The 27,085-nt window shown below is 35.4% G+C and overlaps 2 protein-coding genes across 2 annotated transcripts; one reads left to right on the top strand and one right to left on the bottom strand.

Moving 5' to 3' along the window:
* Positions 1–1,252: 1,252 nt before the first annotated feature.
* On the top strand, positions 1,253–7,911 carry LOC127959439 (mitochondrial glutamate carrier 1). The gene is made up of 10 exons (XM_052558612.1): positions 1,253–1,406; positions 2,603–2,717; positions 2,961–3,086; positions 3,475–3,530; positions 5,525–5,615; positions 5,701–5,819; positions 5,999–6,191; positions 6,286–6,440; positions 6,550–6,625; positions 6,744–7,911. The coding sequence occupies exons 2-10, from the start codon at positions 2,701–2,703 to the stop codon at positions 6,901–6,903; spliced, it is 993 nt and encodes a 330-aa protein (XP_052414572.1). The 5' UTR covers positions 1,253–1,406; positions 2,603–2,700; the 3' UTR covers positions 6,904–7,911.
* Positions 7,841–25,167, bottom strand: LOC127959440 (CD81 antigen). The gene is made up of 8 exons (XM_052558613.1): positions 24,950–25,167; positions 20,102–20,204; positions 14,152–14,249; positions 13,621–13,695; positions 13,438–13,521; positions 13,311–13,358; positions 9,496–9,579; positions 7,841–9,332 (listed from the first exon to the last, which is right to left on the bottom strand). Exons 1-8 carry the CDS (start codon positions 25,016–25,018, stop codon positions 9,267–9,269), a joined length of 627 nt encoding a protein of 208 aa, XP_052414573.1. The 5' UTR covers positions 25,019–25,167; the 3' UTR covers positions 7,841–9,266.
* Positions 25,168–27,085: the final 1,918 nt, after the last annotated feature.

Genomic DNA, 27,085 nt, shown 5'->3' with positions numbered 1-27,085 from the left:
GGATTCCTGTCAGCTTGGTCACAATCTAGCCAATCAAATGAGAATAGCGCAGAGGCTTTCTTGACAATAGTGCATGAGTCTGTGTTGTGATAATCCAATGCCCTGATATAATAATACATCAAACAATAAAGCTGGTGGAATCTGGCTGCTCAGCAGTCTTTTGCAGGGTTGGTGGGACAAGCATACCTTCCCCATGTGTTCAGGGTCCAGTGGAATTTTTGTGTCGCATTCCTCTAGCTAAAACTGGCTAGACTTGAAACATAAACCAAAGGTTGAGAAGCCCAAGGCTGAATTTCAATGGGGCTGTTGTTACATGTTCATCAGTGTTGCATTCAAATTTGAGTCTTTAAGGTACATTCCAAGCGGGTCTTTTAAGATGACCTAAATAACTTTCATACAGGTCTCAACAAGTCAGTTCCTGTAAAAATGTGTCAAAGAACAGTTTTTAAGATAAAATAACAGCATGACTACAGCATCATCATCTTTATTTTAAATCTGGTCAGTAGTTCACGTGTTATGAGTCAATGAGCTAAAGAATGTTACTCTGACTGATAAACACCAGCTGCAGGCCTGATAGTTTTATTAGAACACATGTACTTTCATTCTCCGTTATTTTAAGCATATCAGTCAACAGTTTGCTTAATTCACTAAATTTAGAACTTTATTACTAGATCTGTCAGCCAGAGAAACAAAGGTTAGCACGTAGATCGCTGATCTTTCTGGAGTTTAACCGAGAAGAAGATTCTAGGTATTTACTTTCATCATGCTCTAGGAAGACGGTGTCAGTGTGTTACATCTTTTATATCACAGTAAGGCTACACAAAACAAGTAAACATTGTGTCTCACAACTATATTAGGGTTTCAGGGGGAAAGTGTGAAAAAAGCTTGTTTTCTTGTTGGGCTTTTCCCAGTGTTTACAATTTCTACATAAGCTTTCTAATGTTAATCAGGGCAATCAAAGAATTAAAAAAGTGCCCTTGTAGTAGTTCCTGTGACTGCTGTGACTGCTGGAGACCACACCCACTATATCTGTGTACTATTCTCTGGGGGTATACCTTTGTCATCTAATGCTTAATGTATTATAAAAAATAATATAAATTATGACCATAAATCATTTTATTATTCATACATATTGTGTTTAGAACAAACGGAGCTATTATTCTAGAAACGTCACAGAACTAAATACCCGTTCTTTCCGCTGTAATTTGACACCGTGCCCCCTCGGCTTTGACTCGTAAGCGGACCTTAGAACTGACTGGCAAATGATTGGACAAGTAAATGTTCTTCCGGTACTAACACCCCGCCTTCTATTTTAAAGTCGAAAGGAAATTTCCATTCAAACATTCATTCAAAGTTCCTCGTCGTGGAAGGTTCTAGAATACGGATCCTCGTTAAATATATTTGCGGTAAGTGTTTTGTTTTTTATTGAAAAGCGTAAAGCAGATTTATGTTCTAGTATTAATATATAATTTAAATAGTAGAAACATAGCAGAAATATAATTGTTATGCAACAAGCTCTTCACCGCCCAAACGGTTAACTTAACAAAAAATTAACGTTACTTTTAAAATGTTATATATTCTGGATTGGAGTTAATGTTACGTTCTTTTAATTATTTTAATTTATGTTAACCAGTTATTGTTGGCCGTGTAACTAACTTTCAGTTTAGACCGTTAGGTGAAATCGAGTAAGTTAACGTTAATTCATTTCCGGTTTTCTAAAAATGCTGACTGAATTTCCTTAACCGTATTTAAAGGGTTGCTTTTGAGAATGTTTTTTTTTATATTTTTTTTTAATTGCATTATGAACTCCCGTTAATACTGTATTATCTGCATCTTTAATGCAACAGCCACAAATCTTGGGAATTAGGAACGATATTTGTGAAAATGGTTGTAAAATTACATAAGAAATAACATGCAGAGACTTATGTTTGTTTGCAAGTCTGAACTAATGGGCGTCTGTAAGAGGAAAGTCACTGAAACATGTCAGGTCTTGAGTTATCTTGTTAAATTCCTGTGAAGCGAATAAGCTCGTGAGTAAGGTTTCAAGCTCGTGAATGAATCACTTCTTTTGAGTCGACTCTCTGATGAACACGTTGAGCTGGTCCTCGAAACCAGTTTGAAAGATTCGTTCACGAATTCACTTAAACATTCATTGCAGTTGCCGAGTCAACAACAAACACCCTTATTAATAAATTACATAATGTGCATAAATATGTCTTTACTGAAACATTTTAAAGCGTTTAATATGTGAGATGACAGAGACCACGTGAAAGCATTAGCCGCGTTTTGAAACTGAGTCGATCCGCGGAAATGAATCTTATAGTAATCTCTACTCGGCAGAACACAGGAAGTCAAACCCCGTGGATGAACGACAGTCTATGGGCTGAACACATGCGTACAGGCGTAGTCTTACACATTAGCCGGAAGTGAGTCAGTCTCGTTTGGCCTTGTGGCTCAGTGTTTTTGCCGGTGAATTAAAACGTCATGTGATGCGTAGGAAGAGCTTAATGGCAGTGAGGTGCAAGTTATTTATTCCGGTTGTAGAGTACGTGTAGACCGGTTTATATCGGTCAGTTAACAATGATCACTGTCTTTACTCCAGGTCTCTGCGCTCAAGGTCTGAACTTCCTTTACTGATCACTGCAAGAAGCTCTCATCAAACTCAACCTTTTATCTCATTCCTCATTTCCTCACTTCAAAATGTCTCAGCAAATCAGGTAAAGGATATTATAAGTCATAATAAATAAATAAAATTAATATTTTTATTTTATTAATTTTTTTGTTGAATGTCCTTGTACCCTTGACTTTTTGTAAATAGTTAAGTGTTCAAAAAAGTATGCTCTCTCACTTGCACACAGGTCTTTTTGATATTAAGCTGGCAAAAGTCCCCTTTAATTGTATATGCATTTATTTTTTTAACTAGTTTTGATTAATTTTTTACTTTTCTTCCTCCCCTCTAGCCTCCCTGCCAAACTGATTAATGGTGGCATTGCTGGCATAGTTGGGGTCACTTGTGTGTTTCCCATAGATTTGGCCAAGACCAGACTCCAGAACCAGAGACCAGGCCAGCAAGTCTACAAGAGCATGTAAGGGCTCTCCACTGCTTTCCTTAAAACGTCTCCGTGCTTCATTCCTGTGACGTTTACATTCTATTTTAATTCACACACACTATTATTAGATACTCCTGCTTGTTTCATGGCTGTGTATCTTTCCTCACTTTGATTTGATTAGCCATGGATTGGTAGTTAATCCTATTGGAATGTGTGATGCATGGTCAGGCATTCGTTTCTGCCGGACGTTTCAGCTGCTATGGTCACTGCAAAGCTTTATAAGGATTGAGTCCAGACCATGTCACGTACCTGATGTAAACGCATACTGAACATACCACACGTGGCCACACGTTGCTAATACAGGTTAATTTGTTAAAGCCGAAGTAGTCTGTGAAATGTTAACACCACTCTGTCTGTCCTTTAGGATTGACTGCCTCATCAAAACAGTGCGATCTGAGGGATACTTTGGCATGTATAGAGGTAAGATTCACTCTTATTTAGATTAGCATAGCCTGTTACATGACATGATGGGTACACCTTGAATAGACTTGAGGAATCCAGTCCATATGACTTTGGAGAATAAACTAGTGTAGCTTGGCTGGTGGTAGCTAAATTCAAACCAATACATTTTATTTTTGCTATTTGTAGCACTGAAATAGCAATAATTAAGCACTTTCTCAATGTATAAAGAATACATTTTTAGTTCAGCTTTTTTTTTTTTTACTGTTCAGTGTACAATTGGGTTGTTAAATGGCCACACTGACAGCCTAGAGTAGTACATAACCCTCTGATGCATGGTCTGTGCTTAGTCCATTTGTCCAAACCTCCTTGGGGTTATTTTTATTTAACCCTCAGCCATAATTCTACATGCTTATTCTTGACAGCACATCTTGCATAAGTAGCTATAATATTTACCCATTATATTTAACAATTACCTTATGTTAATGGATCAATCTCAAATTATTTAATAAAAGAATGTACCCATGAGTAGGATGTCATGGTTTTATGGTGGTTTGAAGTATGAAGAAACTTTACCATTCTGAGATTGAATAAAGAATTCATCAGAGGGTTAATTTTAAATGAAGCAAATCAAACATGTTGTAATTATTACATTTGGTTGTTTGGCTTCAGTTATTCAGTAGGCCAATATAAGTATTGAAGGGTTTGGAGGAGATTGGAGTCGGTGTTTTGTGCCGGGTCTCCATTTCTGTGAGGAATGCTGTTGTTTGCATCTGTGTTTTTCATGTTACAGACATGGGTCCCCGCTGGGATAGTGAAGGCTAGCCGATAAGGCGCAGCCACGCTGGAGGCAAATCATTTATCATGGTTCTTACTCCCTCTGCTCTATTACAATTAGGCACCAATTTTTGTTTTATTTATACATAATTGTTAAATTTTGATATTTAATCTTTTGCTTCTTGTTTCTTTGTAGTTTTTTTTTATTTTTTTTTTCTTCCCTCCTCCACTTTCTTCACTGTCCTTGCTCTTGTCTCATTCAGTACTAACCCATCTTGCCATGTTCTGTTAACATCTAGAAAGTTTTGTTGGATATTCATCATCATCACTTATGCTCATAATCTTCTTTGTCTTTTTTAAAGGTCTTTTTTTTTTTTTTTTATTCGATCATGTGAACAACTGCTATGCTTTTATCTTTAAAGACAGTGGCATCTTAAAATAACTGGTTTCAATTAGGGCTGAGCAGTATGACCCAATTCATCCCAAAATGTTTTATATTTCATAACATAATCAATAATTTAAATACATTTTAATTTAATAATTTAACTTTTTAATTGATTTTCTTTAGTATGTGAACTTGAGGAATGCACGACAAATCCATACATCTCTCTTAAACAGATTTCACTTCATTTAACATTTAACTCGTTTTAAACCAGGCTCAATACAGTACATTCTAAATAAAATTTGGAGCTATTGTGACCTCCCATCAGATGACTACTGATAAAACTACAGCTAGTGTGTGCAACACATCAAAACTACACAAAGCATTCTTCATTATAAGCGGCTGTTTGTAGAAGTTTGGAGAATAGGCTGTATTTCTCTGTTGTTTGCAGGTTAATCACCTGCTGACACGTTTCTCTACTACTATATACAGTGATACTGCACAACCCTAATGTCGGTCTCTTTCTGGAATGTGCCTGCATTCATTTTTGTTTTACATTTTATCTGAATATTCTATCCTGTTTTTCTGTCCTCTCTCTGTTTATATACTGGTTTAATTATTTTTTTTGGTTTTGTTCACATTATGTAAAATCCCCCTCCATCATCAGCTCACAGTTCTCTCATAAGTTTTGCTTATATTGTTACAGTCTGTTAGCAGGAGCTTTTTTATCTGTTTAAATGTAATTTGATAAGGTATAGACTTATCTCTGGTTTGATGGTGGTGGGGAATGTATGTTTGCTGATCTGTGATCAGTTGTGATGTAGTTTTCTTTAACCCTGTGTTTGTTTGTCTTTAGGCGCTGCGGTCAATCTTACCCTGGTCACTCCTGAGAAGGCCATCAAACTGGCTGCCAATGACTACTTCCGGTGCCACCTTTCCAGAGATGGGTACGCTAGCTACTGCTGCACTTATTAGTGTTGTTCAAATGCAGTTCTTTTAAAACATTTATAATCATGTAATTGTTTGTTACAGGAGAGGGCTGACTGTATTTAGAGAGATGTTGTCTGGATGTGCTGCTGGCATGTGCCAAGTTATTGTCACTACTCCAATGGAGATGCTGAAAATTCAACTACAGGATGCTGGGAGACTAGGTAGGTTCCCTTTTTGCGTGTACAGTAGCAAAATCTAGCCTGTTGAGTTTTTTTATTTTATTGGTCAGTTGTGTCATTTGGCATCAGTGTTTGTTGGGGTTATTTTGCAATATTGTGAGTACGGTGTAGTTGTGTTACTCATTCATTTAAATGTAACAACTTTCCAATCCTCTTCACAGCCGCTCAGCAGAGAAAACCATGCATCATTCCTCCCAATAGACTGGCGACCACAAATGCAGTGTTGAGTCGCTCCTACAACGTAGTGCCCAACACCTCACTCAGGGCCGTATCTGCCACCCAGATCGCAAGAGAGTTACTGCACACTCAAGGCATCCAGGGGCTCTACAAAGGCCTTGGTGCAACTCTATTGAGGTAATGTGCCAGAAAATCTACTGTAGCACTAAATGTAAACATTCACAGTAATGAGACTATAAATTAAAGTCATTTATTTTTTTTGCTTTCTTAGAGATGTACCTTTCTCGATCGTCTACTTCCCTCTCTTTGCAAATTTGAACAAGCTGGGTAAGCCCTCCCCTGATGAGGCTGCACCATTTTATTGGTCATTCATCTCTGGATGTGTCGCAGGCTCCACCGCTGCTGTTGCTGTTAACCCATGTGATGGTAAGCATTGTTTTGGTCCCCCCCCCAGCCCTTTTTATCTTTTACACCTTTAAAAAAAAAATTAAAAATGCACATGCTCACCATTTTTATTTTAAATCTTATTTGACAGTGGTTAAGACCAGGCTGCAATCTCTAAGCAAAGGAGCCAACGAGGAAAGCTACAGTGGCATAATTGACTGCTTTGGGTAATGCATCAGTCCTATAATGGGTTTTAATGTTATGGTTTAACCAATTTGCATTTTTGGAAAGTGAGTATATCATCTACAGTGTGTGACACTTTTTTTTTTTTTCTTCCTCTTACAGCAAGATCATGAAGCGAGAAGGGCCATCAGCTTTTCTTAAGGGAGCTGGCTGCAGGGCTATAGTTATGGCACCACTGTTCGGTATCGTACAGGTCATGTACTTCATTGGCGTAGGAGAGTTTATCATGAGCCAGTCCTCCCTAAAGCTAATCTCTGGCTGAACAGACCCCAGTACCTCAGACTGTGGCAGCTACACAACCAACTACATTTTACAAGAGAAGATAAACGTTAATCAAGATGGTAGAGTTGTCGAGAATGACAACTTCTACTCTGGTTAAGTTCCTGAGTTTTTTCCAGCCTTACCACACTTCCTCTGGTTTATGGGCTTATTTGATGGGCTGTGGCCAGCATTTTGCACTTGTTGGTAAGGATATGGAGGAGAGCGCTTGAGGTGCTTATGTTTTCTTGAAGCATATGTAAAGGTTTCCCCTCAATGAGGGAGACTGGTGTCACTGTAATGACACTGTTTTTCTTGACTTTTGTTCATCTAGCTACAACTCTTTTTGTATAATCCTTTGGCCCAGTTTGTGTTTTTTTTTTTTTTTTTTTTTTTTTTTTTTTTTTTTAAATCCTGCTCAGAATTCACTTATTTCTGTGTATTTTTGTTCCTGTCACTGTTTTCAGTGTCTAAACAATTGGGTTACTTTAATGCTATTGAAGCTTTCAGACTTTGTAACTCTAAATTGTTCATAGTTTTAGGGAATGTCATTGACATTCATTCAGTTTCATTCCATCAGATGCACATCGTGGTCCATTGAAGTTTCTGAGCTGATTTTGGAGAAGGTGCAGTCTAAAATGAAGTATGCAGTGGCAACCTAAAACAGCATAACATATGATGCATATTGTATTCATGCAATATTTAAAATGGGCATTTATTTTTCTTTTGTTACATGGACCAGGATGTTACAACTAGTTTTCAGGGATTTCTGATCCCAGAGCGTAGGTCATTATTTTCAGGTCATGTGTTTGCCTTGAATTAACATGAAAGACAAACTGTTCACAAAGTTTGATAAACCTGGCCTTGAGCAAAAGGCTGTGTTTAATTGCTGTGATGTTTGAAAGTATTAATATTTTCTTACAATGACGCCTCAATGCAACATGTATTAAATTGTTTAATGCAATGGTCTAATACAACATTACAAAAATGAATAAAAAAAAAATATTTGTGAGTGGTGTTTTAAATGTATGTTGCTCATGCCTTGTGACCATAGTTTATTTCAAAGCCATTTACATGCAACACGATGCTATGAAACAGTAAAAAAAAAAAACTACAAAAATGCATATTGTAATTGCAAACATGTTTATGATGCAGCTTTATCTGTTATAAAGGTACAGGACTAGTGGGTCACATTCCTGAACAGATGTCCAAAAGTTAAAAAACAGGAAATGGTTGAAGTTTTACTTCAGGCCTGTTTTTGCCATTTTAATAGTGGTTTTGCAAATTATATTTGCCTAGTCTTTCTAAAAATTGGGGTTTGAACATTACAGATCCAAAATCAGCCAAGTAAGGAAAGTAATAAGCATTAACGAGACGAAAAAAAAAATTAAACCAGTGTAATGCTTGAAAACGTCAACATAAATCAAACAATTTTAAGGTTTTTATTGTCTAGAACACGGATGTGGAAAGTTAAGTTTCATCTCTGCAGTAAGTTTTTCCAACTCTTATTTGCTATTATTGCTGTAATTGTTATTATATTCCTATAAATCAACATTAAATTAGTACTGGCAATATCTTTTAAAAATTTGTGGTCTACGACAATAGCCTAAACTGATGTTTTTTGGTTAACATTAGCACATTAATGTGAGGTCAAAAAGTTGTTTCAGAGACGGCAAGTTAAGTTTTAATAAAATTATAAAGCTAATTGTTTCGTTGGGAAAACCATGCACTGACAAACCTTTCATTATAAAACTTTAAATATTATGAAAAGTTCATGTTGACTCGATCCACTTCTCAGCTTCATTCAGGATCTTAATGATGTGGCAAAATTACAATAACCAAATATTAATAGTAAAAAAAAAAAAACAATAAACATATGACCCATCATCTGTTAGCACAAAAACCTGGTCTTGTTCACACAATAAATAACATTAAAAAAGTTGAAAAGTAGTTGATCAGTGAGGCAGCAGAGAGCTTATTTAAGTAAATGTCCAGTTCACTATGAAAGTCTAAACTGAATACTCTCTATTAAAGGAGATCAAGTTGGAAAAAAGTAAGATTTACATTGATGTTTCCCCAATGTGATGATGATGACTCAGTAATAAAAAAAGACAAAATAAATGTAAAGGTTAATGCTGTTACAGTAGAAGTCCATGCAGTGGAGGTCATCATCAAACAATGCAAGTAACAAAAAAGACAGAAACAATCAAAGACAGAACACTGTTCACAAAACAGTACCACAAGACCCTCGCTGCCTCATGGGAACTCCTCCACCCGCTTCCCGAGCCTGAATGTTATGATCCAATGAAGTCAAAGATGGAGGGCTTTGAAACAGTCTAACTGGATGAGAGGGGACCCACGATTAACCTAAATAACTTCTCTGCTGTTCCGAATGGCGCAGCATACAACCATGCTGAAGATCATGCCAATTATCTGCCAAAACAGAGAGGGAATGTTCAAATGTTAAATATGACAAATATAGGCTACACACGTACATATGAAGGTCACTGCAATGCAAAATATCAAATCAAGTCTCATTCATAATATTTATAACACATTTTGTATATTACTTATATTATTATTTATAGAATTTTACCATAATTCCAGCGATGCCGATGCCCACATATCCGATTATGAAGAGTTTTTCGACGAAGAATTCTTTTATAGCCTCGTTACAATCCTTGAAAATATTTCAAAAGAACATTAGTTGAGTATGGCAAACTGATGCAGTGTGATAATGTTACAACAGCAGCATACATACACCACATGCAGTACTGTCACAAGGGCTGTGCCAAGGGTGTGACCGCACAGGGCCTCGCACCTCTAGAGGGCCTCACTCCTGGCCTGAAATTTATGTCATTTATGTCTATGTCTGTTTTTCCACCCATTTTGTCCTTTGAAAGACTAAAAAAATGGCTGATAGACAGTTTAATATTCTGTATTAGTAAAAGTGTTTGTTAGGATGACAAACAGTTTTAAAAGTTTAACTTTTAGGCTGGTCTAGAGCCCTGCATTTCACCCTGACTTGGGCCTATTTTAGGCTTCTCCTTATTTTTATATTTTAGACATCCATCAATTAGTGATGAAAAAATTGGCACGCTGGTGGAAACAACACAAGTTACCGTGACTGTCAAGAGTGGTTCAACAGTGCTTAGTGTCCTGCAGCGCGTCGTCAGAGCAGCTAAAGAGTTCTGCATTCAAATGCACCCAATAGGCTTAAGCTTGCCGCAAAGCACCGGCAAAAGTAACCATAAATGAGTCAGGGAGAAATAGGAAGGATATATTTGAATTATTTACTAATAAATAGTGTTTTCTGAGTCGGTATCGCAAGGATGAAGTTGCCGATCCTGACTCGCCACCTCTAATCACGCTTCTGATTATGATTATAAAGAAAGTTTTTGTTGTTTTTTTCATTAAGGAGTCATTTAAAGCTTTCTATAGATATATTTGTCATGTCTATGAGGCATGTATTCACTGAGTTTTGGTTTATTTTTGTGAAGCGCTTCTGTTCAAGAAGAGACAGCAGAAAGCACATCATGATTATTTTTAAAACATTTTGCACTAAGCACTGTATTTTATAAAAGCACAACATTTTGTTGATATTGTGAGTGCACACAAATAAAAGGAGACAATTTACATTTATGAATTATGCATTACTCTTACATTTATGAGCAAAAATTACAGCGTATCCTCTGAAAAAAAAAAGTAATTGCGCTGCCGTCTCCATGTCCTGCAGAGCGCTCTTTAGCTTGCACTCTCTGCACAAACTATTGGATATAGCGCACACTTATAGGTTTAGTGTTTAAACGAGCTTGAACTGTTTTTTTATCTATAGCTTTTTATTTTAGGCAAGTCATGATGATTTGAGAAGGTTAAATTGATCAAACCACTGTCTGGCGCTGGCTGCTTGGTTGTTAAAAAACAACAACTTATATTTCACGAACAAAATAAAAACGGTCGATACATTTTTCTAAATGTAATAAAAAAATAATAAAACACTAAACTAAATATAATCACTTTGGCATTACATACAAAACTTAATTATTTTAATAGCTGAAAGAATAGTATTAGATGTTTTGGGAGAAGGGGTAAAAAAAAGACGAGCTTGAGCCGGTAATTCTGATAAGCTGTCAGACACGGTCTGTGCTAGGGCCTGAGCGTCTCGGGGTAGGGCTTAAATTTGAGGCCGTGCAGGGGTCTCTAGGCTGGTCTGCCTCAGTGGTCCAACAGCACTAATCAATGTCAAAATGATCGAGATGGCCAGTCAAAACAAAGATTGCGGGCCTTACTGTAACTGTCACAACGCAGCTAGAGTTTGTGGAAAGATGTAAGCAGTAGCCTACTGTATTAGAAAACTGTTTTACGATACAAATGTTTATTGACCGACAGTAATGGACTATCTAGTGATGCAAACTAGCCCACTCAACATTTTATTAAATTTTAATTTTGAAATTTCCATTTTGAATTGAAAATATACGATGGTACATCGTAAATAAATGTGACAACAGATGTTTGCATTTTCGACTATTAGATATACAAATAAGAGTGAGTGTGCACACGTTAAAATAAAATATTATTTTCAAATAGTGTAAATTGATTACTACTTCATATGAAGTGGCGTTTCAAATTTTCTTCTAAAATTAGAATTTTTTAAAGCTCCCATGTGTAGGTTCAGTAATTTCACTTTAATGGCAATGAATAGTTTCTTTTCTTTCCCATATAAGTAAAATAATAGAATATAAACATAATAAAATAATTATAACATAATGATAGAATAATAATTTTAGAAGAAAATGTTGGATGGTACTTAAGAGGCTTTTGCATTTGAACATAAAGCATACTTATTTACTTATTTAATTACTTTATTATCATTATTATTATTATTATTATTATTAAGTAGATCCTTATGAGTGTGTGTGTGACCGTGAATTGTGCGCAAGTATGGCAGTGAGCATTGCATCACAATCGATCAGATGTGTGTAAAAGTTGTGTTCGTTATTATAGCAACCCCCAACCACAAACACACACACACACACACACATACACACACACAAAATTGTAGAGGGCCTCGCACGTCAACTTTGCACAGGGCCTCGCACCCCCCTCTTCTACAGATTATACAATGAATAGCTCTGGCTCTGAAATCTGACTGGATGAACCACTATCAAAGTTATAAAATAGCAGATATGCATGTTTTATAACCAATAATTGTAATTGCTTATAAAGTAATCGGACTATGTACAAATCACTGTTATGCACAACTGTGGGCAGTGCCTACTTATTTTATGATAGTTTAAATTGAAAGAAAATTTGACTGCAAACCAAATAACAAATAACCTTGTCTTTAAGTTCATTTTTGCAAGCAGTCAGTGAGACTTTACATCGTCACAAAATATTTCTGTTTCAAATAAATGCTGTTCTTTTAAACTTTCCATTCATCAACTAATCCTGAAAGAAAATGTTTAACGTTTTCCATGCAGATATTAAGCAGCACCAAATGTTTTCAACATTTCTAAAAAGCAAACCAGTATATTAGAATGATTGTTGGAAATTATTGTGACACCGAAGACTGGAGTAAGATGCTGAAAATTCAGTTTGCATCATAAGAATAAACTACATTTTAAAACAGAAAGCACATATTTTAAATAGTAAAATGTAAAATTATTTCACAAGATTGCAACATTTTATATTACACAAAAACAGAGCTGCAGCTAATAGTTCTAGTGCACAAAATATATTTTAATATTTCATTTCTGTGCTCTTTAGCCACTGTAAACACTATGTAAACATGCTGTTGCAGTTTGTTTTTCTCTAATGTGCATTAATGATTGGGATCAACTGACAGCATGAACTTGACAACTGAAGCACAATGTGTTTCATGTTTATCAGCCAATCAATGTGTCTTCCCGCCTGCTATAAATAAAAAAAACTGTCGCCTTTGTGCCCCTAAGGGCTTATCGGATCAAGTGACTCATGGGATGTCTTGCCACTGTCTGCTTCATTTCTCTCTCTAAGCCCCTGTTACCGCCACAGTCCACTGGTCTGTGTCGCACCCCTCCTTCCCTTCTTTATACACCGTACAGAACAACATGGCCACCATCTAAAGGCCTAAGTCAGAAGTACTCATCACTTCAGTCTGAAACATGCCCTGCTTGTGAGACAAAAAAGCACTAAAAAGCTCTGATTCATAAGTGCCACATAATAAAGTAAAATAAAGGTTATACATTTTTTTTATCTACAGGGTAACATATGCTGTTTTAAGTAAATAAAATGTAAATATAACATCTTTATCATGCATCATAAAGTAAATTTAAGCCTCTGAATTATGACTCCCTTCAACTAACTCAAGAGATTCCTTCAGATCTGTGTTCAAATACATATTTCAAAAACAGATGGTGAATTTAAACATACCTTGCACAGTTCAGAAGGGGTAGAGGACTTAGCGTCGCAGCATGAAAGCTGTGAAAGAAGAACAGAAATGTCAGAAGATAGCCACAGACCATTTACTAACTCTATGTAAAACAAAAGCTTGACTTACCACTTTGTGATACATGTTTACAACAGCAGTCCTATTGCCATTTTCCACAGAAGAATTGTAATACTGTAGGACATCGCCAATGATCTAGAAAAACATTTGAGAGTATCTGATCATATCACATCATTAAATGACAGATGTTCATTTTTATGTTCAATAAAATGACTGATACAGTGTGTGACATACCTTATCTTTATTAAGAAAGCCAAAGACTCCAGCAGCAACCTCTGCCCCAAAAATGACAAGAAGGCAAGCGAAGAACTAGACAACAAAGAAACTTCACTTTAGTTTGTCAATACTAATTACAAATAAACAGTATTATTTCACAGGATATAAATATAGTTTTTTACTTCTAATAGGAGGGTTATTACTTATTTTATTTTAGAATTTGAACTGATGGGCTGTCCATAATCAGACCCGAAACATGTATTAAGAAAGTAAACAGGGTCCATTTTAGGGATGTAACTCACTCAACTCACTCAACTCACAATGCGATAGGATTCACAATCCATTTTTTTACCAAATTAGATTTAATACCAATAATAAATTAAAAGGATTCCAGAACATAAATTAATCACAATTCAAGAATAATCAATAAATAAATCTTCATTTAAACAAACTTAAGGCAGAAATCACAGAAGTGGTGCTTTAAAGCAGTCTCAACATTCAGTGTGCATGTAGACTGTAGATGGGGATGGTTGCGCGGTTCTTACCCACCAATCCCAGAAGACACTGTGACTCCCTCACGGCCCCGAAGCAGCCAAAGAACCCCACCAACATCATGAGGCCTCCCGCTCCGATCAGGATGTACACCGCTGAGGAGAAGCCAGGAGTATAGTGTAATGTTTAGAGTTGGTCTACTGAAAATTGAAGTCCACAAACATCCCAGCATGCAGTTCACTGTATGACCAGATGATGGCAGAACATGAATAGAACTGTGTAATGAAATCATCTGTTCATTTTCAACTGTACAATTTGAGTATGTGGATGTTAAAAAGTGGATATAATAAATGAAAATAATATTTTCTATTTCTTTTTATCTCTAAGATGCAAATTAGCATCTATCTATCTATCTATCTATCTATCTATCTATCTAAATAAATAAATATTTTATTATTATGTAAAAACTGCTGAGAAAATTGTTTGTGAGTCAAAATTATTTCAGCGTTAGTATTATTTATATAATATAACAATAATTGCATTATTATTTCTTTTCAGATTTTCAGATTTCAAATAAAATAATTTTTTTAGTAAGTTTCAGTTATGTACTTTTGTCATTTTTTCTGGGCTCTTAAGTATTACTTTTCAGCGTTCATTTAGTTGATTTTTAGTTTTCATTTATTTACAGTTATTTATTTTAGCGATTCAACACCAAGGCTAATTTTTTTTAGGTTTTCCATCTAATATTTATATTTTATTTTATTTCAGCCTAATTTCACTTCACAAAAATGTTGATAATATTTACATTTTTAGTTAACTTTAACAGTCCTACATTCATTGGTCATAAAGAGTACTTGATGTAATAATATTAATTTTAATTATGTACAATAATGATATTTAATGATTTTAATATATTTAAAAACATTTAAATAAGCAGCTTATTTATTACCTTAAAGGATGAGAAAATGGCTGATATAGAGTACTATTATGCAAAAGACAAAGCTTTATTATTAAACTTCGATGTGCAATCTAGTTCTCTCTGTCACTTTACAGTGTTCTAGGATCACTGATGTAAAACCAGTCTCTCTCATTATTCTCACTTCATGGTGGTTTATCAATGTGGACCCAGGTGTACTTTTAGATGATTGAGAATGAAAGCAGCTGATTCTAATTTTATAAAAGTTCTGTGGGCATTTCCTGACAGATGTTGTGGTACTTTCCCATGCAATGCAAACTACAATCCCACGCAAAAGCACAAGGCATAAAAGCGCACTGCAATTCTTCTGTTTTTGCATCTTGTATGCAGGGAAGTTTGAGACTGTGTGAAATGTGTCTCCTCACGTATCTCCAACAAGCAGAGTGTCAAAGGCCTCGGCTCAACAGAAACAAACAGTCTTTGTGTTCACAACACACTCAGACTCCACAAGCTCAACCAGTGCCCTGAGACTATAATCTTATTTACCGGTGAGATTTTTTCCCCCCAAACAAGTTAAGCACACATTTCATTGTTCATCTCAATCCCACAGTCTGTTAACAGCCTCAATTCACTGTGAACATCTACTTGATGCTCTAAGAAATGATGAATTATGCAGCAATACAACATCCCAGGAACAAAAGACCAGTTTGTTGTTGCTACTTAATTTTCTTGCTTTTGTTGCTAATGCATGTTATGTTTTATAACTGATCATTTAGTCAAAAGCAGACAATTTAAATCATAAAACAACTTTACATAAATATAATTATATAAAAAATAATTATATATTTAAGTAAATATTGTTATTTTTATGCAAATTTTTTTTTTGCAAAATATTAATTTAATTATTTATTAGTAAGGATGCAAAAATGTAATCATATCTGTGCTAAATGCAGCACAGATATAATGTATTAATAGTCCATCATCATGGTCATCATCATTATTAGTATTCCATTGTATTTACCGTATTTTCCGGACTTTAAGTCGCACTTGTTTTCATAGTTTGGCTGGTCCTGTGACTTATAGTCAGGTGCGACTTATTTATCAAAATTAATTTGTCATGAACCAAGAGAAATGAACCAATAGAAAACATTACCGTCTACAGCCACGAGAGGGCGCTCAATGCTGCCAGAGATGCTCCTCAGTTCCCCTATAGTCTACACTGAGCAGCATAGAGTGCCCTCTCGCGGCTGGAGACGGTAATGTTTTCTATTGGTTCTTGGTTCTAAATAAATGCGACTTATAGTCCAGTGCGACATATATATGTTTTATTCCTCATCATGACGTATTTTTGGACTGATGCGACTTATAGTCCGAAAAATACGTTATGCAAAGTTGTTGTATAGGCTAATAGTTAAAAATATATACATTTTTGTTTTGGGCTTGGTAATTGTTAAGCTACACATTTTTCACTTGAGACTGAATGGCTGTTATATGTTAATTAAAGGGATAGTTCACCCAAAAATAAAAATGTGATGTTTATCTGCTTACCCCCGGGACATCCTAGATGTAGGTGACTTTGTTTCTTCAGTAGAACACAAACTGAGATTTCTAAGTCAAACTGTTGCAGTCTATGTATCGTCCAGTATCGTCATGAAACGCAGGGTTTAATTTGGTTTTGTTTGTGTATGTTTTTGTTTAGTTTTATTGTATGTCTTAGCCGTGATCCCCATCCACTTACATTATAAGACTGGTGGACTGCAACAGTTTGACTTAAAAATCTCAGCTTGTGTTCTACTGAAGAAACAAAGTGACCTACATCTTGGATGTCCTGGGGGTGAGCAGATAAACATCAGATTTTCATTTTGGATGAACTATCCTTTTAACTATACAAAGAAAACATTATAGAAGTTACTGGTTGCTTTTCTTTAGAGACCCACCAAATGTGTCATATATCTTTAGACCTGAAAACCAACAAACAACCACCTAAAAACATCCTAGTCATGCCCTGGCACAACACTTTAGTCATTTTCTTCAGAAAATGTAAAGCTGTAGTTAAAGACATAACAGTTCAGATCTATTGTGGACAATCATGATTACAGGATCTTCCTGATCTTGTTGTCATTCTCCTCTTCTTGCCAAGTAACTCACCATAGCAACAACTCAGTCCCCCCAGGCGCATGGCGCTAGCACAGTCACTCGAGACACCGTCGTTAAGGATGCCGCAATCTCCCTCGCGAGCAACTGCTTTCCCTCATTGCCAACTGAGAGCCACTTTAGACAAGATAGGGCCAAACTAATTAATGGAAAAAGATAAACTAGAGCAAAATCAGAAGGCCTAAATAAATATACTACAATCCCAGTCGTTTAACAACGAGCAGTACAGCTTTTCAAACATTTTTCTACCATTAAACACTGGTTTAAATAAATTCAGATATGACATTTCCATTCCCCAAGGAGTCAAGAAGACCAAAAGACTTGCCAAAAAGCAAAAACGCTGAGGGAAGACAATCATCCCAACACACAATAATTAATCGCCGAGGGAGAAAATAATGTTGTTTTTGAGGACAGGACATAGGAGATTTGACACGACTCCTCTGTGAGTTCAGCAAGCTAAAAACACCAAGCCCTTACTACTCTTGACTTCCTAATTTCCAAATGGATGGAAAACACACTGGCATTTCATATAAACAGGGCCTCCTGCCCTCCTTCTAACACAAACACTGAACATCTCTAAATGGGCAGAGAGATCTCTCTTAAACATGCCAGGAATCAGGCAATTCAATTGCTCCTGACTTCAGGGCATGGAATATGTGCATTTGTTGTTTAGCAATGACCCCAGACAAGAAAAGCAAAAAGATGAGCACATGGAAAGCTTTGACTCATCTGCGAAGATGTTTACTGGAAGTTAACTTCTGCACTGTTATTGTAAAAGCGATTGTTCCAGTCATTGTTGCTCAAATGCACAATACAGCAACAGATACGATGCAATGCTGCTACATAAAAAAAAACAAACACAGACGCAAAATATTAACTTTAGCACTAGAAATATATGACTTACTTGACTATATGACACTTATTTAATTAATATTTTAATGTCTGTGATGCATTGGTATCTTATTGATTAAACAGAATTTGACCCAAATGAATTTTTGTTGTGACTGGTTTCAAGTACATTAATAAAAAAAAATCTAAATCTAAGTACTGACACGTGCATATATAAATGTAGTAAATCTTCACGAATACAGATTAAACTGTTGCACCAGCAACACTTAGTTTTTGACATTCTAATCTACTTTTTTTAAAAAATCACTTAAGCGCAACCATCTGTTTATAGAAGTATCACACTCTAACACCACTTCTGTGGCTAAAATAAGTGCAATTTGTATATTGCTGTTCACATGATACCCAAATCTACATCTGAAATGTCTTTGGTTAAATAAGAAGTCTGAGTTGAGCAGTGTTTAATATGGAAATAAAAGATCCCAGTGTTAACTATTCAAACATCAAATGTAAATAATAAAGTTTTATAAAAATAAAAAGTGTAATTTAAAAAGCAGACACACATATAAGTGTATTACTTTGCTGTGTTTTGTTGAATTCTCAATCTTTCTTCCTGTTTTTGTCTCTATGCATCTGCTCCATTAGCTTCATAACACATAGTTGTTTGCCAAGTGATATATCTTCCGTTTCTGGGTAAAAACTGTTTGTTAAGTATAAGCATGTTGCCAAGAAATGCTTGTTATCTTGTGTGTCAGCAACAGATCCACAGAGCTTCTCTCACTTCTCCTTTTTTATATTTGCTCTGTCGCTGAGAAATTATTGAAACATTTCTGCTTAAGATTTGAGCAGTGATGATTAACCTCACCGCTCAGTTTCTGGGTATCCGAGCATATGATGTCAACACTTAATAAACCAGTACTGCATTTTGTTTCAGAATCATTATGGTTAGCACTTGCAAAGTAGTAGTTTGTCCATTATGAGCCCTTAAACGCAGCTCAGGACCGCAGTCTAGTCACCAGAGGCCAATAAACATCATCTAACTGCTATCACATGCAGAAAAAACATCAGGATGCTGAACTAAACCAGAGCTAAAGGGGAAATAATGTTTTTATAATTCACCCCACCAGTTTAACAGCCTCTCCTATGAGAAATCAGCTTTAGCCATTAGCAAGAACTATCAGCATCCCTGCTCATTTATCACACCTAACACCAATATCAGATACGCCATTACAGAGGCCATTAGGGCTTCATGAGGCAGATGGGAAATTTCAGCCTGAAACTCCCATTGAAGCCCGGTGCGTTGTTAATAGTGTGTTGGTGTTGTGCTTGTATGAATGAAACTGCAATGTATGGGTTTCCTTATGACGGTTTCTGTGCTTTGTGATTGATGATATAGTTATAAACAAATAAATGCCACATGATCATAACAACACCTGTCACATTATGTAGTGCATAATGGCAAATTTAGCATATTCAAGCACAGAAAAAGTGGAAGTATTTATTTAATGATTATTCAACGTCTGTCTGATATATTGCACACACAAAAAGTTTTTCCTCAACCTTGAGAGCTCTTGGATGGCTTTATGCAAAATCCAGAAGGCAGGGTAGAAAGGTTACAAGTTGACAAAGTATTTTGTTCTGTTTTTCAATTGTTATTGTTAACTAAAACTATGTACAAAAAAAAAAAAAATACTGAATAAATAAAATAAAATAACTAGGACATACACTGAAATAAAAATAGAAAAAGTAGCTATAATTATAAAAATGACAAATGCACATAAAAAAGAAAAATTACTTTTTTTCTCTATGTCAGTCTATCATTGTGGTATAAACTGTTTTAAATAAACCCGTTCCTAAATGATGAAGAAAATGAAAGGAAACTTTGGTTGGTGATTTTATATGTTGGTCACATTTTTTTTTACAGTTTCTCTCATTCACAGATATACACATGCCCGTTTCCTCTCCTAATAACCCCTGCAACTCTGCATTCCTGACACTTTATTATGGCTTAGGTTTATACAGATTTATGAAACCTACAAAAACTATTATGTAAACATTTGACATGGGCTTTAACATTCTTTTCCAACTCACCAATGAAGAAGTGCTCAGGGGCATCATTTTCTTTTAAGAGGTCGGCCGTTTCTGGGTCGAACCTCAACCATAATCCCACAGCCAACACCAGTGACCCCGACAGCTGCAAACAAGAGTGAAACAGATCAGAAACATGTACGGAAACATCACCACTTCATTAGATCACTGTTAACAAGTGGAAAAAACTGTTTGTGGGAGATTTGCTGGTTTACTCCATGTCACTGGTTTCACATTCTGCAAAGGTCTATTTAAGTACAAACACATGAATGCTGGGTTTGACTTTGAGAACAGGATACTTAGTATTTTGCTCACCACCGTAACTTTAGAGATAACCTTGACTAAAATAGAGCATTGATTGTAATTCTGTAAGGTAAAGTGCTTTATTGTGATACTGGAAACAATCATTTGTCCATCTGAAAGGACAGCAGAAACTAAAGTCCTTTTGCCTCCTAGTTATCAAGTCAAAGGGAACCATACATTTACAAATATATATATCCTTTCCAGTAAGACTACAGTTCATGTTAGCTCGGTTAAATCAATGTTAAATTTGTGAATTCACAATTTACGATAGAAAGTTGAATTCATGACAAAAACTGAAAATAATATTCAGAGAAACATCTGAATTTTATGACATAATTGTCTTGATCTCATAGTTTTAACTTTTGATGTAAAAATTATGAGATAGAAATTTATAGCCTATTAAAAGTCAAAATCATTAAAAAGCATAAAAAGTCTCATAATTTTGCTTTTTAATACCAAAACTGACTTGTATCTCAAAAAAGCATCACAATGTTAAAAATGTTAAAAATTGTCTTTTATGTTATGACTTTCTAATACTTTTTACTTGTAATGTCATAACTGACTTTTTAAGAGTTGATTCTGCATCTTGTTATAATTTTGTGTTTTTATGTCAATTTTTTTTATATCCAATGACTTTTTAAATTAGAATTTGGAGTTTTATCTCATAACTATGTCTTAGTATCTCAGTTTTGTCTTTTTATGTAATAATTCAGATTTAAAAAGCATATTTTTCTTATTTGGTGGAAATGGAATTAAATAGAGCAGGTGATAATTGTAAAGACAATTCAGAAAAGTTTTTTAAGGGTTTAGCTTCAAGCATGTTGTTTTAGTGTAATGTGAGCATCTAAATAGTTTTAGGGCCACTGTAGGTCTACTGTGGTGCCCATCTCTATGATCAACAGGCAGGCTGTGCCAGTCTGACAAGCTTGCCCTGATGCCATCCCCTGCCCCCTCATGCCCACCCGACACAACATAAAACTGCACAGGACAACGACCCACTTCTTTTATTGCCTGCCCTCTCAAAAACAAAGGCCGTGCTGTCCAGCACACTGAGAACACTCTACAGATGACAATGACTGACGCCACTGCCTTACATTACATCTTACACTAACAGTTTAAGCCAATCTTATGTGACCATTAGCGCGGTAAAAAATCAGTGTGATGAAAAGTAGGAGGAGTTACGTGTGCTCTTTCAACAGTTCCTATGACTTTTGAATGGATTCAAATAACCAAGACTAAAGACTGGAGAAAGATTTTAAAAGAACTTATTTCACATCAGCTTCAAATTTAATAAAATAATAATAATAAATGCAGGAAATTATGCTTTATCTGATACAGTGATTTTGTAAACTAAAACAGAAATGAAGCTATGATAAAAATGTAAAAAAAAATTAAAGACAAAGAGATTTTAAATTTTAAATAGAAACAAATAAACAAGAAAAAGATAAAAACAGTCATCATTTTAAGTATTGTTCAATAATAGACTTTGAGTGTATTCATAACATGATGCATCACAACTGGTCACATGATAAGAAGATCACTTTAAGAAGCAGCAGCATAGGTTATCTTTTATTTAGACAGTGTGGATTTATGTTTATAGCACTAGGATTGCACTTTCATAAAACAAATGATAAAAGTGAGCATTACAAGAAACCGAGACTATAAAATATTAAAAAGCAACCTTAGTTCCACCTCACGGGAGATTTTGTAACATTATTATCATAGTATATGAGTTATCTCTCCGCTTAGCATGCATGTGACAAAAAAGTGACCGCCACTGTGGCCTCGTCTTTGAAGAAATGATAAGACTATTATCCAGAGTTCAATGCACCCTTCAGAATTCACTGTGGTTCAGTGAATAAAGGAGTGCTGAATACAGCACAAAAGAGTGGCACTTTCAATAACTTTCCACAGAAAGCCGATCCTTTACTGACTGAAGACCAGCTTTGAAGGCTTGCTCATTCAGCGTGTGCAGCATGAATCTTAAAAACCATTCACAAAGCCACAGAGAGAATTTCAAAGACACTTACGTTAAATTATGCATGTTGTTTGCTTATTACATACTCAAGCTATAAGAATCCTGTTAGTAAATTGTCACATTAATGTGGAAGTATGATTATCAAACTTACATAATCAGCTTCAGGCATATGCTTTCCACTTGAATCACAATATGGATCTACAGAAATTTTCTAATACTTGCCCAAAGGAAATCACATCCCAATCTCAAATGATTTCTCAATAAATAAGAGTAATTCTGTGTTTCTGGCACTGCCTGAGATTTGTAAAAAATATCACAACAAACTGACAGTCTGTGAAACATTTGTCACTCTCAGCTGGTGGGGAGTACTAGAAAAAGACTCTAGGAGCCAAATAAAACAAACTGGGAGAGTATCTAACTGTAAGTTAGTGAACAGACAGCCAATAAACAATAGGCCTAAGCAACAGTTTTTCCTATGATTCAGAATGGTGACATTAGATGTGGCAACAACCAGAGACGAGCTAGCTAGGCAGTCGAAAACTTTGCATTTATCTGTCTGCACATGACGCACTTTTGAAAGATGCTTTGACAAATTGCTTGTGTTTCCACCCTTACATGCAAAAAAACTTTTTTTGCCCTTATGTTGTCCGCATCAACTCTAGTTAAGTATAACCACAGTTTGGAATGTTTTGCTATCTCCGCCATCGTCACTCTTTTTATTAAGCGGGAGTTTTCGTACTGTTATGTGTGCGTGCGCATATCTCACAGACAAAAGTCTTAATATGATCGCAAATTAGAAATGTTTGTTGAGATAAAATGTGCACAATAACATTATTAAGCAAAAATACATAGTTCATTATTTTTTTTTTCCCTCCAGATCTTACTGATATTACGGTCTTTCATAATTTAGCCCCGGGGCCAGTTTAATACCAGGTTTCGGTACCCATCCCTAAACATGACTTGAGAAGAAAAACAAACAGAGGACAATCAATGTTGTTAGCTGGCTCTCCTGACATGCATTCTGTTTCACAGTGAAAAACAAAGTAAAACAAAGAATATGGATGTTCTCTGTGCTTGTTGCTCTCATTGGCTACCGCGGATATCACGTCAGAGGCAGCCCGTGAATATCGAACATGGTTGATATTATGGCTAAAACGATTATTCAAAATTATTGACAACGTCGATAATAAAAAATTGTCAACAAATATTTTTGTTGTCGAGTAGTCGTTTTATGTCATATGACCTAATGTAAGAACCTGCAATAACGCAGTTTGACCAGTGTGGCGCTGTACCGCAAGACTGTAATTAAGCTCTCCAGAAGATGCAACTCAAGAGAAGAAGACGCTGGGGAGGGCTTCAGAGCAAAAGCAGCAAAAGTTAGCGACGTAATATATATGTTAACATATACTATGCGCTTTCCTCTCAAAAACAAAATAAACACATCAAAAACTGACAGAGGTGAGAAGGCAGCAGTTTAAAACGCATCTGATTACAGAGATGTGGATGTTTGCAAGAGCTCTGTAGTTCAGCCTTAGTGAACAAAGTAAAACTGCACTAAAGTCCATTCAATCAAGAGTAAACTAATGAATAATGTTTTTATATTAATTGAGGTTTCAATTTTTTACTAGCATTTTGAAAAAAAAAGCCAATAATGTATGTGTGTATATATATCCAAAATAAAAGTTTTTGTTTACATCATATATGTGTGTGTACTGTATATTTATTATGTATACATATGTATATTATGTATATTTAGATATAAATAATAAATATACACAGTACACGTACATATATTATGTAAACAAAAACATTTATTTTGGATTCAATTAATCGCGATTAATCGTTTGACAGCATTAAATTATAGAGAGAAAGAGAACAGCAGAAAGAATATATATATATATATATATATATACACACACACACACACACACACACACACACACACACACACACACATATATATATATATATATATATATATATATATATATATATATATATATATATATATATATATATATATATATATATATATATATATATATATATACTGTATATGTGTTTGTTTGTAGGTGTTTTTTCTCCATCTTTTTCCATTTTAAACTTCCAATTGTGCCCGGCGACTGTCTCCAATCCACGCAACTATAATACATTTTCCATAACCAATGGAAAGTATACTAATAAAAATGCAGATTTCCTCTAAAACAAAGGTAAATGGTGGCTGTCTATCTAGTAGATATTGAGCATCTGAGGCGCTTGATGCACATACGATGCTCAAAATATCTGCACGTGCCCATGATGCTCAGACGTGTTGTCCAGGTAGGCAGCTCACTGAATTTGAGACACTACCGACATCTGTCACCAACTTGTACTTTACAAAATCATCTGCATCCCAGAGTCCACAGAGAGCTGTCACAAGTTCGCGTTAAAACAGAAAGAGCATCATACGCATGTTGAGCAACTCCACGACAAACAGGTGACAACAAATGCACGTACATTTGCTTTCGTGCTTTTCACTCTAAATCAAAGCATGCATGCGTGACATCATCTCAGATACCACCAGCACTCACCCAGAATATGAAGTTGAAGACGAACAGCAGGTATTTGACACATTTCATGCAGCCCTGGACTTTACTCATCCTGCCTGCCGTTTCGTTCCGCGCGCTCGCCGTTTGGACCAAAATGTTTGCAAAGATATGTAGGTCAGGAATATTATTTAAGCAGAATCTACTCACAGACCGTCAACACTATCGCTGCACTTCGTCTGTGTGTGTGTGTGTGTGTGTGTGTGTGAGAGAGAGAGAGAGAGAGAGAGAGAGCTAGAGCGCGCACGCGGATCAGCACCGCCCAGTGGTCCAGCTATGGTTATAGATAGATAGATAGATAGATAGATAGATAGATAGATAGATAGATAGATAGATAGATAGATAGATAGATAGATAGATAGATAGATAGATAGATAGATAGATAGATAGATAGGCTATATATAAATCGCAATAAAAACATTTTTTTTTAAAGATGAGATCTACATGTACACACAAAATACATTGTTTTCAGAATTGCTTTCAGGCATTATGTTGAACCTATGGTGTAATTTACAACGCCTTCATGATGTGGTCAGACATTCAGGGTATTCATTATTGAGTCTCTTTCATAAGGTTTGTCTCACTGCACAACACATCAGTCACAATCACTGTCATCTCATTGGTGAGAGGATGCCATTGTCTGCAAGTTTGAGGTCAAATTCGACTCACTTAGCTGATGATCTTAAAATCTTTCTCACATTTTCAGGAGAGGCTGTCGTTTTACTGTATTTATTCAAACCCATGAGGGTTCATGTATTTTTACATGTAAAACCCAGTCTCTACATTATACATAAATTATATAGCTAGGTTATATTTACTTTGGTGATAGTCTTTGACCTTAACCTTTTTTGTATAAACTTTAAAATACTTTAATACATGATGTCAAAACACAACCCATCTCTCAAAGTACAATGGCCAGCTAGGTTTATAAAACATAATGTCTGAGTAACACTCTTGGCTTTGACCATCATCTGAGTTCATGATTATACAGCCAGCAAAATCTAAGTATGGTTTTCAAATACATCCAGGACACAGTGTAGACTTTATGACACTGATATGAATCTAAAAAGAATAACATATTTTAAAATTACCCCAACATATTAGTAATGTTTTATATTTCTTTGTTTTATATATTTCTTTATTTTATAATTGTTTTATTTTTATTAAGGGATTTATTGTGGTCATCTCTGATTAATATCAAAGCGGAAATAATATATTTAAAAAAAATAATTCAAATGTTATCTCAGGTTTTTTTCCCTATGAATCAAGTAAACCCTTGAATAAACGGCCTTCTATAAAGCTGCAATGAAATCAGGACATGTGATATTTAATATAGGTACTTAGTATATGATTAATTATATTACGTTAATTTAAACAACATAGTGTAAGATTGTAATAGCAGTGCTCCCTCTAGTGAAAAAATATGTATACTAAAAACACGTGTTCTGTCAATATTGTTCAACAACGGGCCAAATGGCAAGTAACATTGCGTGACATAACATCTGGAATCTTATTTTTACACAAAAAGAAAAAAGGCACTCATTCATACTATAACAGAAGAGAATAGCAACATTAAATAGGCCTAATATCCTCATCCATTGTAGATTTGGGAATGAACCACTAGAGGGCGACTATTGTTTGTTTTTTAATTGGTCCGTCCACGTTGTTTACTGTACAACTTAATGCTTAAGATAAATTATTTCACTGTTATCTCTCGATTAATACTTTGATATTTTTATGTGAATGTAATTAATGAATCTTAAGCCTTTCTGAAGATTATAAATCCGTGTAGTACGCACACGGAGGGGTGGCCGTAGCCTTGTTTGAAATCTCCACAGTGTGACAGTATCTACCATCCACAGTTCATTAATCTCGTTAATATTCTTTGTGAATTAAACAAAAGGGGCTCTCTTGGATTTTTCACAACAGACTCTCCGTAGGGAGCTGTCCTACAAACAATTATAGACAAGCTTGTTTGTTCCATTAACATGAGCGTGAGGAAAATTCTCTCTCATTCTTCACAGAGTACACAGAGCTGTTTGAAAATAACTTTTGATCACAAAACATCCTCTTCTAATGAGAGCAAATGGTTGTGTGATAGTGACTTTGTTTGAAATGATG

Source organism: Carassius gibelio, chromosome B6 (assembly GCF_023724105.1).
Source record: "Carassius gibelio isolate Cgi1373 ecotype wild population from Czech Republic chromosome B6, carGib1.2-hapl.c, whole genome shotgun sequence".
NCBI lineage: Eukaryota > Metazoa > Chordata > Actinopteri > Cypriniformes > Cyprinidae > Carassius > Carassius gibelio.
This window is presented reverse-complemented; position numbering and strand designations above follow the sequence as displayed.